Here is a 12,283-nt window from a genome sequence, read left to right on the forward strand (position 1 = left end):
ATGGGTGAAGGGTAGGTCTGCCCAGTCATCTCCCACAGACGGAGGCTGGTGGTGGCAGCTGTAGAGTGACAGAGGCAGCGCTGTCCTGATTGGCTTGCCTGGTTGCCTCCAGTAGGACATCCTCTGAGGGCTCCCGGACTGTGAGAGGGGACAGGTTGGGCTGTGGGACCCCCAGAGTGCACAAATTTTCATGCACCAGGCCTCTAGTCTTTTCAATATAAGAGAAACCTTCTTCACTTCCACATCCCTCTTCAGGAACCACTTTCTCTTGCTCTTCACAGCTTAGCTTCTTCAGTATTGTCTCTATTTCCACTCTTCATGTTTCTGCCTCAATGTTATTCTTCAACTCACTTACAAAGTTCAAGGTTTACTGGGAGAGACAGATGAGTCAACTGGTAATTACGGGACAGTGTGATGAGTTCTATAATAGCTGTTGCAACATTCTTACTCACTTGTCACAATAAATTAGTTGCTCTTTATATGTCTACTAGAGGCCCGGTGCACGAAATTCATGAACGAGGTAGAGGGTGTCCCTCAGCCGAGCCTGCACCCTCTCCAAACTGGGACCCCTCGAGGGATGTCCAACTGACCGTTTAGGCCCGATCCAATGGTCAGTCAGACATCCCTCTCGCAATCCAGGACTGCTGGCACCCAACTGCTCACCTGCCTGCCTTCCTGATTGTCCCTAACCACTTCTGCCTGCCAGCCTGATCACCCCCTAACCACTTCCCTGCCAGCATGGTTGATGCCTAACTGTACCCCTGCCAGCCTGTTTGCCCCTAACTGCCATCCCCTGCAGATCTGGTCACTCCTAACTGCCCTTCCCTGCAGGCCTGGGTCCCTCCCAACTGCACTTCCCTGCAGGCCCGGTTGCCCCCAACTTCCCTCCTCTGCCAACTTGGTCACCCCTAACTGCCTCCCCTGTAGGCTTGATCGCCCCCTAACTGCCCTCCCTTGCAGGCCTGGTCCTTCTCAACTGCCCTCCCCTGCTGGTCATCTTGTGGTGGCCATCTTGTGTCACATGGGGGCAGCCATCTTGTGTGTTGGAGTGATGCTTAATTTGCATATTACTCTTTTGTTAGATAGGCTAGAGGCTTGGTGAACAGGTGAGGCCAGCTGGTTTGCCATGAAGGGTGTCCTGGATCAGGATGTGGGATCCCTTGGGGCATGCGGTGGCCTGGGTGAGATTCCTGTGGTGGTTTGCAGGCTGGCCATGCCCCCCAGCAACCCAAATTGAGACCCTGGTATTGGGGATTTATGTATCTCCTATAATTGAAACTTTGTAGCCTTGAATGAAGGCCTAGGTCGGCCAGGGTGTGCAGAAAGCTTGGCTTCCTCTATTGCCAGAGGAAACTCAAGTCTTCTGTCTCTCCAGCTCCATGGCCGCAGACATCTTGGTTGGGTTAATTTGCACACTCGCTTCTGATTGGCTGGTAGGTGTAGCAGAGGTATGGTTAATTAGTATGTTTCTCTTTTATTAGATAGGATAGGTCTCACAGGCATACTTACTTAGTAAGCTGATTTTATCAGTCACTGTAAAATTTGGTCAGGAAAATGGAACACACCCCTGGAACTTAGGTGAACAGACTGAGGGAAAACCATAGGTATATAGAGACATTATATATAGAAGTGAGAAGACTGAAGAGGGTACTGAAATGAACGATGGCAATAGGGAAGTAGCAGAAATGAAAATGTGTGTTGATACTCATTCACACCAGGCCTACTGGTGGGCTTACCACTTCTTATTATGAAGACTTTTCCTCCAAGATTTTAAAATGTGTTCTCTGGGATTATCTTTATCTTCTCATAGCTATGTATTTTCAGTTCCAAAGAAATAGTTGTTGGAACACTAGGATTAGTCCAATTTTCCTAGCATAAATCTGTTTTATAAGGCACAATTATTTATTCTGTTAGAAGGAAATCTTTAAGAAACAAAGATTATTACATAATTGCAATTATATATTTTATAATGTCTTAAATTAGCACATATGGCTTACTACATTTTATTTCACCAATATTAATTTATACATATTACCATGTAGAATAAATTAGCAACATGTTATTAAAAAGTACAGGACTAAATTTACCTGTTGATCTGAATCTGCTTGTAGTACAGATCTATCTGTAATTAGGACTGCCCTGGAAATTTGCCTACAATGCACAAAACAGTTATTCAGTGATTCAGATTTTATGGATAAGTTTCATTTATAGTTATATAACCACCAGAAGGCATATTTCAAAGATTTAAGTCATGATAAAATTGTCACATCCCCAAACCAAGTCAAGTTCTGCTTTAATCTTTTCTTGGCTCATGAAAGGAAGGATATGTGACCTGCAGACAAACCCCAGCTGATGCAAAGGAGTCAAAATTAGGCTAAGTTCTCCCAAACCAGATCTTATAAGAGAACAATGGAAACATACTCAATACTATCTTTTGTTTGGTATATATTTGCATCTTACTTGAACAATGGTTATACAGGAGTTTCATTTCAATGTAATCACAAAGCCAAACTTTTCTATGTTTCACCTTCCCTTGAACAGTGGGTGATGTTCCTTACCTGTATTGCACGTGCGAGCATGTGTTTTCAGAAAAGTAACTGTCCTCCACAAGGAAATGCTTAGAGATTATTCTCTGACCAAACTGATCTATGATTGCTTTGCATCTACAAAGAAGACAAGCATAGCTAAAATGTTCTCATTGATGATTAAATAATTGAGCAAATAAACATAATCAACTATCAATTTTGAATCTAAAACCAATTTCTTAGATTTTAAAATTGCCTATAATTTCACATTTTAAAAAAATAAAAACATGGACATTATATACAGAATATATATTTTTATTGCTATCTGGAATCTTTTACTAGTAAACTAAGAAATAAGTGTGAGATAAAACTCAAATACTTATTTTGAATGGCATTAGTAAGAAAGACAAAGTTAGGAAAAGTATATAATATGAGTTTTCCTAATGTTTAGGAACACAGAATCTATTCCCTTAATTTAGAAAACAGGCTATTTTTGTTCTTAACAGACTTAAGGAAAGGGGAAGATAAAAATTGATTAAATACCTTGCTATATCATTCACAGCCTGTAAAAGCCACCTAAAGACTTTCTATTTTTCTGTTACGTGTTGCTTTCTCTTTTGTTCAAGAATAGGTCTCTGGTCACATGTGTGATAATATGTTAGACCCTCCCCCCCCCCCAAAAGGCCTAGAGCTTCTTTTAATATCTGTTTCCACTTTACTTCAAAGGATGATTATAGAAAGATTTCTTTCAAGTGCAGTTTCCAAATAAGGAAAACAATTATGCATGGACATTATCAGGTCTCTGTCATCTGATATGTGTTGGGACAATGAATCATACAGAACCCTCCATTGACCTTCTTTCAATGTGTCTAGATAAAAGGATGAAAATTAGAATCCATCTCCTTGCAGTGCCACAAGTTATAAATGTACTTTATAGGGCTCATTATCCAAACTAATGGACTAAGGGCAACATCCTTGAAATGGACTTACCAGCACCGACAAAGCCAGTATGCAATATTTCAGAAACTATATGCAAATGTCTGCATGTTTGCTATGTCTTTTTATTATGGAAATATCACAATTTACTTTTGTCACAGCTTCTCCTTTTGAAACCAGAATTGCTTTATTAGAAATACACTTACATGTATGTCCTAATAAAATGCAAGCAAATAATTTCAAATCTATACCACATTTTAACTAAATATAGTATAAACTAAAATATGCTGTATCACTCTAAAATGAAGCCAAATAAGAGTTATTTACTAGGCATAAAGGCATTATAAAAGGACAAACATCCAAAACCAATAGTGAGATGAATTTAAGGTGTATTTCCTAAAGGCATATGATGATATGCTGGTATTCTTAAATAAATGCTGTGCCACTGTTGCGATAGACTATGGTATCTCACAATGTTAGATATACATAATATGTATTTTAATCAATTAATGACATAATAGCACATGCTATATTATATTAGTATTTTTGATTTTCATCATCTCACATCTACTTCCTTTCTCTTCCCAACTTATATTCCAATGTATCTCACCTCACATGTCATTGCCTTATAAAATACTCAACCAAATAGATACAATACTGTATTTTGTAAAATAATTAGTTAAATAGTAAAACACTCAGGCTCCTGTTTTAAACCATTCATACTCATTTTTAAAAAATTATGGCTTTAGCCATTTTATATATTTTTAATATATTTTAATTGATTTCAGAGAGGAAGGGAGAGGGATAAAGAGAGAGAAACATCAATGATGAGAGATAATTACTGATCGGCTGCCTCCTCCTGCATGCCCCCTACTGGGGATCAAGCCCACAACCTGGGCATGTGCCCTTGACTGGAATCAAGCCCAGGACCCTTCAATCTACAGGCTGACACTCTATGCAATGAGTCAAACAGGCTAGGGCCATTCATACACAATTTAAAACACAAGGTACTTTAGGCAATGGGGAAGATAAATCTGCTGATCCATTATTAAACATTGATCTCTATTTATCCAGACACATTGACAAGTTTTTTCCTTGCCTTAAATTCAGAGATTATATAGTATCAAGAGGGAATAATTTGGGCAGCAAAAAAGAGGGTGTTAAAAATCTTCTATCTTGTCCTAACTGGTTTGGCTCAGTGGATAGAGTGTTGGCCTGCAGACTCAAGGGTCCCAGGTTTGATTTAGGTCAAGGACATGTACCTTGGTTGCAGGCACATACCCAGTGGGGAGTGTGCAGGAGGCAGCTGATATATGTTTCTCTCTCATCAATGTTTCCAACTCTCTATCCCTCTCCTTTCCTCTCTGTAAAATATCAATAAAATGTATTTTTTAAAAATCTATTTTTTGATAGGAATATAGGCTATCCTATATAATAAAAGGCTAATATGCAAATTGCCCCCTGGGAGTTTGACTGGGAGACCAGGAGTTTGATTGCTCACTATGATGTGAGCTGACCACCAAGGGTCGGAACTCAACATGGTGGGCGATCAGTGGCAGTGATGGGGCGCTAAGGGAGCAAGGGAAGGAGAAGGCAGGGAGGTGGAGAGGTGGGAAACCTGATTAGCCCTGATCACTGGCCAGGCCTAGGGACCCTAGTGATGCATGAATTTCATGCATTGGGCCTCTAGTATAGATATATTATTTGTCAAAAGTCAGTTAATGAGCATTTAGATTTGGGCACTTGCACTGCATATAAATTATCCATCAAAAACAAAAAGCTGTAAATAAATATTAAACTCTAGTTAATGATCTGCATGCCGAAGTGTTTAGGGGGAACTGTACTTATATCTGGACTTTACTGTGTAATAATTTAAAAAGGTGAAATTATGGACAGAGGGATAAACTTTTAAGTAGATATATGATTAAGTAAGTATCCTATCTAATAAAAGAGCAATGTGCAAATCAGCCGTCACTCTGTTATACCCACAAGCCATTCCTACCAGCCAATCAGAAGCGAGCATGCAAATTAGCCCAACCAAGATGTCTGTGGCCATGGAGAGAGCAGGAGGGAGGCATGGGTTTCCCTGGCAAAGGAGGAAGCTAAGCTTTCTGCACATCCTGGCCTGCCTTGGCCTTTGCTTAAGGCTATAAAGTTTCAATTATAGAAGATAAATAAATCCCAACAGAAAGGACTGTCATCACAGAGAAAGGAGAAGACTTGGCTCTGCTCCAGGCTACAAAGTTTCAATTATAGGAGGTAAATAAATCCAACAAAAATGGTGGCAACCACAGAGCTAGAGAGAGCAGGAGGCTAGGGTTGCCCCCAGCGATGGAGGAAGCCAAACTTTCCACACAACTTGGCCTGCCTTGGCTTTTGCTTAAGGCTACATAGTTTTAATTATAGAAGATAAATAAATTCCAACAGAAATGGCTGCCACCATGGAGCAAGTAGAAGGCTTGGCTCTGCTCCAGGCTACAGAGTTTCAATTGTAGAAGATAAATAAATCCCAGATATCAGGGCCTCTGCTTGGGTCACTGGGGGGTGTGGCCAGCCTGAAAACCACCACAGGTCCTTTGCCCAGGCCGCCGCAAACCAGCTGGCCCCCACTTATGCACCAGGCCTCTATCCTATCTAATAAAAGAGTAATATGCAGACTGACCATCACTAAAACACACAAGATGGCTGCCCCAATGTGGTCAAAGATCCTACCCCCATGTGGACACAAGATGGCTACCACAAGATGGCCAGCAGTGGAGGGCAGTTGGGAGATACCAGGCCTGCAAGGGAGGGCAGTTGGAGGTGATCAACCCGCAGGGGAGGGCAGTTAGGGGTGACCAGGCCAACAGAGAAGGGCAGTTGGGGGAAAACAGGCTGGCAGGGGAGCATTAGGCATCAACCAGGCTGGCATGGAAATGGTTAGGGGGTGATTAGGCTGGCAGGCAGAAGTGGTTAGGGGAAATCTGGTAAGCAGGCAAATGAGCAGTTGGGAGCCAGCAGTCCTGGAATGTGAGAGGGATGTATGACTGCCTGTTTAGGACTGATCTGACTGGGATCAGGCCTAAACGGGCAGTAGGACATCCCTTGAGGGGTCCCAGATTGGAGAGGTTGCGGGCTGAGCTGAAGTACACCCCCTCCTGTGCACGAATTTCATGCACTGGGCCTCTAGTATTAAAATGTTAATTGTGGACTCTAGATGGTGGATATTGAAGTGTTCACCCTGAAATTCTTTCAACTATGGCATAGATTTAAAAATTTTCATAAAAAACATTGGCAGGGAGGGGTGTTAATATAAACCATGGACTCTAGTTGAAGTCTTTGTAAAGAGCTCCCATTTAAATAAACCACACAATTAAACCTTGCCATAAGCTAAGGAGAACTCTTTGCTTTGTAGGAATCCAAACTCTAGTAGGACTGCTTCAATAGTAGCTATACCTTTAGTGACAGGCAGACATTGGTTTCAGAAGTTATGGTATATGAGGAAACAACTGGGGACCATTTAAAATGGAAGCATGGGGACATGGGGATTAGGGAGTTCAACAATGCAAGGGCAATATACCAACAAATGTTCCAATGTATGCTGAGGCTTCTGGATGAAACAGTGATTCTCAGAGGAGGAGGAGAAGGAAGAAAATCAGAATCACACCTGGGGGACTTTTTCAAATTATAAGTACCCCTGGAGATTCTGATAAGCTCCCAAATCCCAGGGAAGAATCACTATCAAGTGTGCCACTGCTGCATTGGATCTATATGCTGTGCTAGGTGGAGAAAGTCAAGAGCTATTGCTACAGAAAGAAACATATTGATTTCTGCAGTAATTGAGGTTACTGTCACATATGCTTCCTCAGTCTGGTAGGTGATAATAAGACAACTCACCTGATAGCCTCCTTTGAAGTACTAAGGCTCTAGGCCTGAACAATTCAAAGCAATACACATTTAAGTAAGTGATACGATTTGTTTCCCTCTCAGACACTTGACTTACTATCATATATTTGGTTTAATTGGGAGAACAATGAAGAAAGGAATATTGACATGGGACCCAGACATAGAGTTTGTACTACAAGATTAATATAACAAATTAGATGACATTCAGGTAATGGAAAACAGCCAAATGAAACAGTGCTGCCAGAGACATTAAAATACCCTCCCGCCAACTCCTTTCACATGAACCTGAGGAAGCCATTAAAGATTAACAACATTTTGGATTTAGTTGAGGTTCTTGCTGAGCATCATAAATAGTAAATTGAGGTGGAGCATAATAGGAGTTTCTAGATACAGGGACACAATGACAAAGCTGACCATAAGAATCACTGAAGCCAGGCGAAACATTTCTAGAGCTGAGATTTCTAAATCACAATACTTACTCAATTCTTAGTAAAATAACACAAAGGTATAAATATCAAAATGGTGATAGGAAGAAAATACTCAGCAAGATAAAAACTCTTTATCTGAAATTAGGCCCAGAGGAGAAAAAAATAACATTAAAACAGGCATCAGTATGATCTTCAGAATTAATATCCCAACTAATTGTATGGTAAGGAGTGCAGAAATCACATACGAAATAATTTTTTAAAAACATTAAGGAAATCAGAAGATTTTCAATCACTGACGTAAACAAAATAATTCTCCCTACTCACTATGTCCTTCCACAATTTCTCAAACACATTAGTTCACATGCCACCTCTTCAATGACACTATTCCAAAATCACTTATTCATTTCTTTGGGGTAAAAATTCATCCCAATAGTTTCAAACACCATTAACCTATTGTGACCAATCCAAAGCTCTGTATCCATATTTTTAAAAAAAATATATTTTATTGATTTTTTTACAGAGAGGAAGAGAGAGGGATAGAGAGTCAGAAACATCGATGAGAGAGAATCACCAATCAACTGCCTCTTGCACACCCCCCACTGGGGATGTGCCCACAACCAAGGTACATGCCCTTGACCAGAATCGAACCTGCGACCCTTCAGTCCGCAGGCCGACACTCTATCCACTGAGCCAAACCGGTTTTGGCTGTAGCCACATTTTAAAACATTTATTATCCATTTCTTTCTGGAGAGATTCCAAATGCCTTTCAAAACCTAGCATGCCCCACAATGAATTCATCATGGCCCATCATCTGCTTACCCTCTTGAAATTCCTTATTTTAGATAATGACCTGACCAGCACTTAACAGTTTCCCTAGCTCAGAATCTCTGTTTCTACATCTAATCTGCTATTCAATTTTCATTCTAGCTTATAAAGATTTCTGGAAACTCACCTTTTCTCTCCATTTCCACTGAGACTGCCTTAAACTCTTATTTAGTCTAGTAAGACAATGGACTACTAGCAAGTTGGTAGCTCATCTACTTCATATAAATGTATGGCAAAACAACCATGTGCCAACCACTGTTCTAAGAGGTGAGAATAAAAATATCTTGTCCTAAAGGAACTCCAAATATAATGAAAATTCAGACACATGCAATGTCCAAGTCCAGTGATAAGAGATGAGGATGCAGGGGAGTACTCAACTAAGGGTAACTATTTTTGAAGTATGAAAAACAGTTAAGCAAGCAAATAAGAATACTGAAGGTATAAAGGCAGTATGTTCAGGGGTATAGAGGCAAGAAAGAGAAGTACAGAAAACCACAAACATTTAAATATTGATTGACAATAAAATGGAAGCAGATGCTGGAGGGAGAGATGAGCTTAGAGAGGCAGGCAAAGACCAGTTCCTTAAGCTTCATGTGTCATGTAAAATGGTCTTAAACTTTTATTTTGAAGTGGTATAAAGACACTGAAACTTCTTACACAGGGAGGGACAGAGTCAGATCTGCATATTGAAAATATCTCATTGTGTAATCCTATCTAATAAAAGAGTAATATGCAAATTGATTACCACTCCAACACATAAGATGACTGCCCCGATGTGGACACAAGATGGCCACCACAAGATGGCTAGCAGGGGAGAGCAGCTGTGGGCGATCAGGCCAGCAGGGGAGGGCAGTGTGAGGGACCAGGCCTGCAAGGAAGGGCAGCTGGGGGCTATCAGGCTGGCAGGAGAGTTGTTTGGGGGTGATCAGGCCAGCAGGCAGAAGCGGTTAAGGGCAATCAGGCAGGCAGGCAAGCGAATGGTTGGGAGCCAGCAGTCCTGGATTGGAGAGGGTGAAAGTTAGGCTGAGGAAAACCCACCACCATGCACGAATTTCTTGCACAGGGCCTCTAGTTATCTCCATAGTTAGTTTATTCTTTAATAACCTCTGATAGACTCTAAAGTCCATGAGAACAAAGATCATGACTATCTTGTTCTCTGCTGTGGCCCCAGTGCCTGGCACACATAAAATAACTAATAATTGTTGCATGGATGGCTAAATAGGTGGGTAGATAATTATAGAAGTATTCCATTTATGTGAACAGTACAGAGGCAGAAAATAAATATACAGAATCTCTCATTTAGGAGGTAAAGAACCTCTTCCTATCAGTGTTTCTTTCAAATCACTGCCAGAATTACTAACTTACTAGTAAAAATAGAAAATCTAATTTTGTCATTTATCTACTTAAAACTACCACTGATTACAGTCCAAACTCCTTAGTATAACATAGGAAGATCTTCAGTATCCAATTACATTAATAATTGCTACTAGCTTGTATATATTAAGTTCTTACTATGTTGAATAAAGGTTTCTGCTAGCTTTATCTGTTCATTTAAAATTAAAAATAAGTCAGTGAGTTTGTCATGTCTAATTTTACAGATTAAGAAACTATAGCAGAGAGAGATTAAACAACTTGTTAAAGTTCACTCAGTAAGTACAGAAGCCAGGATACTCATCAATGTCTATCTGATTTTAGAGCTTGCACTCTTTACTGTGATCTTTTTTGTACACAAGAGTAAGGCCCATGATTTATTTATTTATTTATTTATTTATATTTATTTATTTATTTTTTAAAATATATATTTTATTGATTTTTCACAGACAGGAGGAGAGAGGGATAGAAAGTCAGAAACATTGATGAGAGAGAATCTTCAATCAGTTGCCTCTTGCACACCCCCTACTGGGGATGTGCCTGCAACCAAGGTACATGCCCTTGACCAGAATCGAACCCGGGATCCTTCAGTCTGCAGGCCGACGCTCTATCCACTGAGCCAAACCGGTTTTGGCAAGGCCCATGATTTATTCATCTCTTTATCACTATAACAACTAGCATAGGGGTTGGTGAAGGTTAAATATTTATAATATTATCACTATCATTTTGCAAATGAGACATGCTAAAATCAGAAATTCACTGACTTTCCGACAATGAGAAATAGTATTAAGAATCAATCACATCATGCTTGGTCTAATATACTATTCACTACTAATTTACAAGTATACAGGAAAGGTATAGTCATTCCTGACATAAAAAAAAAAGATATCTCCAAGAAATAGTCATAGGAGGAAATCAAGTAACTGAGACAGCTGAAATACACAAGGAACACTAGCTGAAGACATTAGATTCAGGCTATTGATTACAGATATATCTGATCCAAGGTTATCCACACCTTACCCTAATATCAAATACTGCATTGCTAAATGACCAAATCTAATTTACAGTAGTTTTACATGGTCAGCACAGCTGCAAAGGAAAATAAAGCTGCTCAATAAGAACATTCAGTGTTTCAAAAAATAGTTAACAGAGGGGTTTAGTATTAGAATTTAGTGAGAGGGTATAGAAAAGAACTACTGGTACCTATGTCTGATATCTCTGAAAATTAAGAAAGCAGAGCCAATATAGCTTAGCATGCACAGTCAATGTAGATTTCAGGAAAACCAAATTAAACAAAAATAAAAATAAGTTTTAGCTGAAAATAAGTATTCATTTGGTTACATATTCCATATTTATTCTCTCAAAGTTTATACAATACTTTGATGTATAATCACCAAATTAAACTCAATGCTATGATCATTTATGTTTCCATTTGCTTTCTTTAATGGAGGGTAAAAGAGAAGCACAAAAACACTATCAGTTTTTACCATTCATTCACTCACTCATTCATTTCACACATACTTAGTAAGTATAGTGGGTGACAGGAACCAGCTCTGGTTCTGGAGATATATCGATAGTTGACTTAAAAATAATCATACCAGGGGGCCTGACTCAGGGGCTGACAGAGGGTACTGATCTAATCCATTGGAGCAGAGACCTGAGGCATGAGTAGCTCTTAGAACTTAGATCTGAGGCATAAGTAGCTCTTAACTACACCAAAGGGGAGAAATGTCAAGTGCTCCACATAGAAAAATAGGGAAAGAAAGACATTCTACCACCATAAGGAGATAAATATAAATCTTTGCAGATTCTTTGACTAATAATCTAATTATAACTAGAATAAGCAATCATTTGAGGCAACCTGATTCCTTAAAAAATATATATATATGCTACATATGCCCAAATATGTTTTCAAGGTTTTCCCCTCAATAAATTATCCCTCATTTTACATTAAGTCCTTACAAAAAATACCTCTTATTACTGGTATTTCTCTCAAATATGTGATTTGTAATAACAAAGTAGTGATTGGGAAAGATACACTAGCCTGAGTTAACTTCAATCAATGTTAGCTTTAGATAATTTTGGTAATTATTAGTGATGGTATGAATTCACATTTTTCAAGTATTGATTGTCTCTCAAATAAAACTTATGAAGATTACTTAAACAATTCAGTATAGTGAGAATATTGTAGATATCATGAACATTATTAATGAAGGTAAAATTTTTAAAACTGATCTACTATTAAAGAAATAAATGTCATAGCTTGGCATAAAATTTCCAATTAGAAAATAATATCTAGAATCCAAACTATCT

The 12,283-nt window shown here is 39.2% G+C and overlaps 1 protein-coding gene across 1 annotated transcript in view; it reads right to left on the reverse strand.

The window, feature by feature from the left end:
- LOC311615487 (rab proteins geranylgeranyltransferase component A 1-like) overlaps positions 1-8,739 on the reverse strand; it is a gene marked incomplete at its 5' end in the record, with an annotated part of 30,565 nt that extends 21,826 nt beyond the window's left edge. The window contains 3 exons of the mRNA XM_084870858.1: positions 2,088-2,151; positions 2,559-2,694; positions 8,727-8,739. Of these exons, the coding sequence (XP_084726984.1) occupies positions 2,088-2,151; positions 2,559-2,694; positions 8,727-8,739 (213 nt within the window). The remainder of the gene's footprint in view (positions 1-2,087; positions 2,152-2,558; positions 2,695-8,726) is intronic.
- Between the last annotated feature and the right edge of the window lie 3,544 nt (positions 8,740-12,283).

The sequence above is a fragment of the Pipistrellus hanaki genome (genome assembly GCF_964339955.1).
Source record: "Pipistrellus hanaki genome assembly, chromosome: X".
Lineage (NCBI taxonomy): Eukaryota > Metazoa > Chordata > Mammalia > Chiroptera > Vespertilionidae > Pipistrellus > Pipistrellus hanaki.